Genomic DNA, 1,816 nt, shown 5'->3' with positions numbered 1-1,816 from the left:
AAGAAATCACCTCCTCTTGGGTCACATTTCCAGTGCCCTCAGACGTGGCAGGCTATCTGCAGGTAGTATCTGTGCCAGTGTTTCCTTTCCTTTGTCTCGGCTTCCAGTTTTGACAGTGCTTTGAAGCTGTGCTTGAGGTTGTCAGCAGCTTCTTCCTCCAGGAGCCCAGTCCCTCTTGTTTTCTGTTCTTTGTCTGTTCATGGTGGGTGACCCCGCTGGCATTTGAAGTACCAGTGACATAGCTCCCAGCATCACAGCAACACACAAAGCACCACAGTGTGACAGACTGACAGACAAGCGGTGGTAGGTTGACAGTTTGGATTTTACCAACCGCTCTACTAGGGAAAGATGTGGCTGTTTCCATAAAGCGCACAGCCTTGGAACCCCTGGGAGGCGGTTCTGCTCTGGCCTGTAGTGTCACTATGAGCTGGAATAAGCTTGACAGCAAGAAGTATATTACAGCTTGGAAGCATGTTCTATCGAAGAACTGAGAATGTATCTGTTATGTTGTATGTCCAATATCTTATTGAATGAATCCTTTATTAAGGTCTTAGAATACATAATATGTCCATGCTTTCTTTTGCATTTTAATAGGTTTCTATTATGCCATTCCTGTCGAAGGAAATGTGGGTAAATTTTGCAAAGAATCTATTTCAAAAGAGGAAAAGAGATTTAATTCATCTTGGCTTTTATTTAGTTGCATGCAGTACTTATTGTATGCCAAAGTGTTTTGTATACATTATTACTCTTGGGTCTCATACTAGCTTTGTTAATGTGAGGTGGATACTTTATTCGCTTCATTTTACAGATGAGAAAAGGCACAAAGTAATTAAGACCGTGCTTAGGGTTACACGGTAACAAGTGGTAGAGTGGGGTTTGAACCTAGGTAGTACTGTTTTTATCCAGGCTCATAATGTTTGCATTGTACTGTCCTCCAAGTGATCCTGCTAATTGCTTCTGTTCTAAAACTTCCAGTTTTATATCGACCCATATAAATTGCTGCCACTGCAGAGGTTTTTACCTCGACCTCCGGGTGAGAAAGGACCTCCAAGAGGCGGTGGCCGAGGAGGAGGAAGAGGAGGAGGAGGCAGAGGCGGCGGCAGGGGTGGTGGTAGAGGCGGTAAGTTCCTTGTTGGGAAAAGTTTCCAATGAGGTTTCAGAGTCACAGCTAATTGGCTTTCTCTTATATTTTAGAATAAAAGATGCTGCGTAGTATAGAATTTAATTTTGTATGTAGACAAAGCACCCATCAATTTATGTTTTGATAAAGTTATTTTCATAAATGTCACATTGCTTATGGTGCAAATGCTGTTTCAACCACTTAACTTTAAAAGAAAAAGTCAATAATTTCAGCTCTTATGGTTTTCATTAGATTTTATGTAATATAAGGTTATGTTACTGGAATTTAGTTTCTTAGTTAATATTAATGTTGCATGTGGGCTGACATCCAACTTCTTTAATACTCAGCAAAACCTTGCAAGTAGCTATAATAACCCATGTGGATAAGGAAGCAGAGGCTTACAAAAATTCATTTTCCGTAATCAGATAATTGGCAGACCCATAAGTAAAGCGCATGTCTTCTGGTATTGTGTCAAGGAATTTTACCTCTACTTTATTTTTTGCTGTCATTTCAGAATTTTGATTAATCCATTTCCCAAGCGGCTGGTGTATTCAGCTATGAGGGGCAGTTGGATAATGAGCAGGGCTGGCTGTAGGATTGAGTGTGTGAATAATGGGACATGTAGTTGACAGAGCGATAGATGGAGCTATGTGTCCAACCAGAGGAGTTCAGACTTGGGCTTGGATAGCTTCTGTT

General features: G+C 41.0%; 1 protein-coding gene across 1 annotated transcript in view; it reads left to right on the top strand.

Moving 5' to 3' along the window:
* The window catches only part of GAR1 (GAR1 ribonucleoprotein), a 14,015-nt gene that overhangs the window by 7,572 nt on the left and 4,627 nt on the right, over positions 1–1,816 (top strand). The window contains exon 2 of the mRNA XM_045284317.1: positions 968–1,120. Within this exon, the coding sequence (XP_045140252.1) occupies positions 968–1,120 (153 nt within the window). The remainder of the gene's footprint in view (positions 1–967; positions 1,121–1,816) is intronic.

The sequence above is a fragment of the Echinops telfairi genome, unplaced genomic scaffold (genome assembly GCF_000313985.2).
Source record: "Echinops telfairi isolate 266 unplaced genomic scaffold, ASM31398v2 ScPeMD7_7468;HRSCAF=8506_0, whole genome shotgun sequence".
Classification (NCBI taxonomy): domain Eukaryota; kingdom Metazoa; phylum Chordata; class Mammalia; order Afrosoricida; family Tenrecidae; genus Echinops; species Echinops telfairi.
This window is presented reverse-complemented; position numbering and strand designations above follow the sequence as displayed.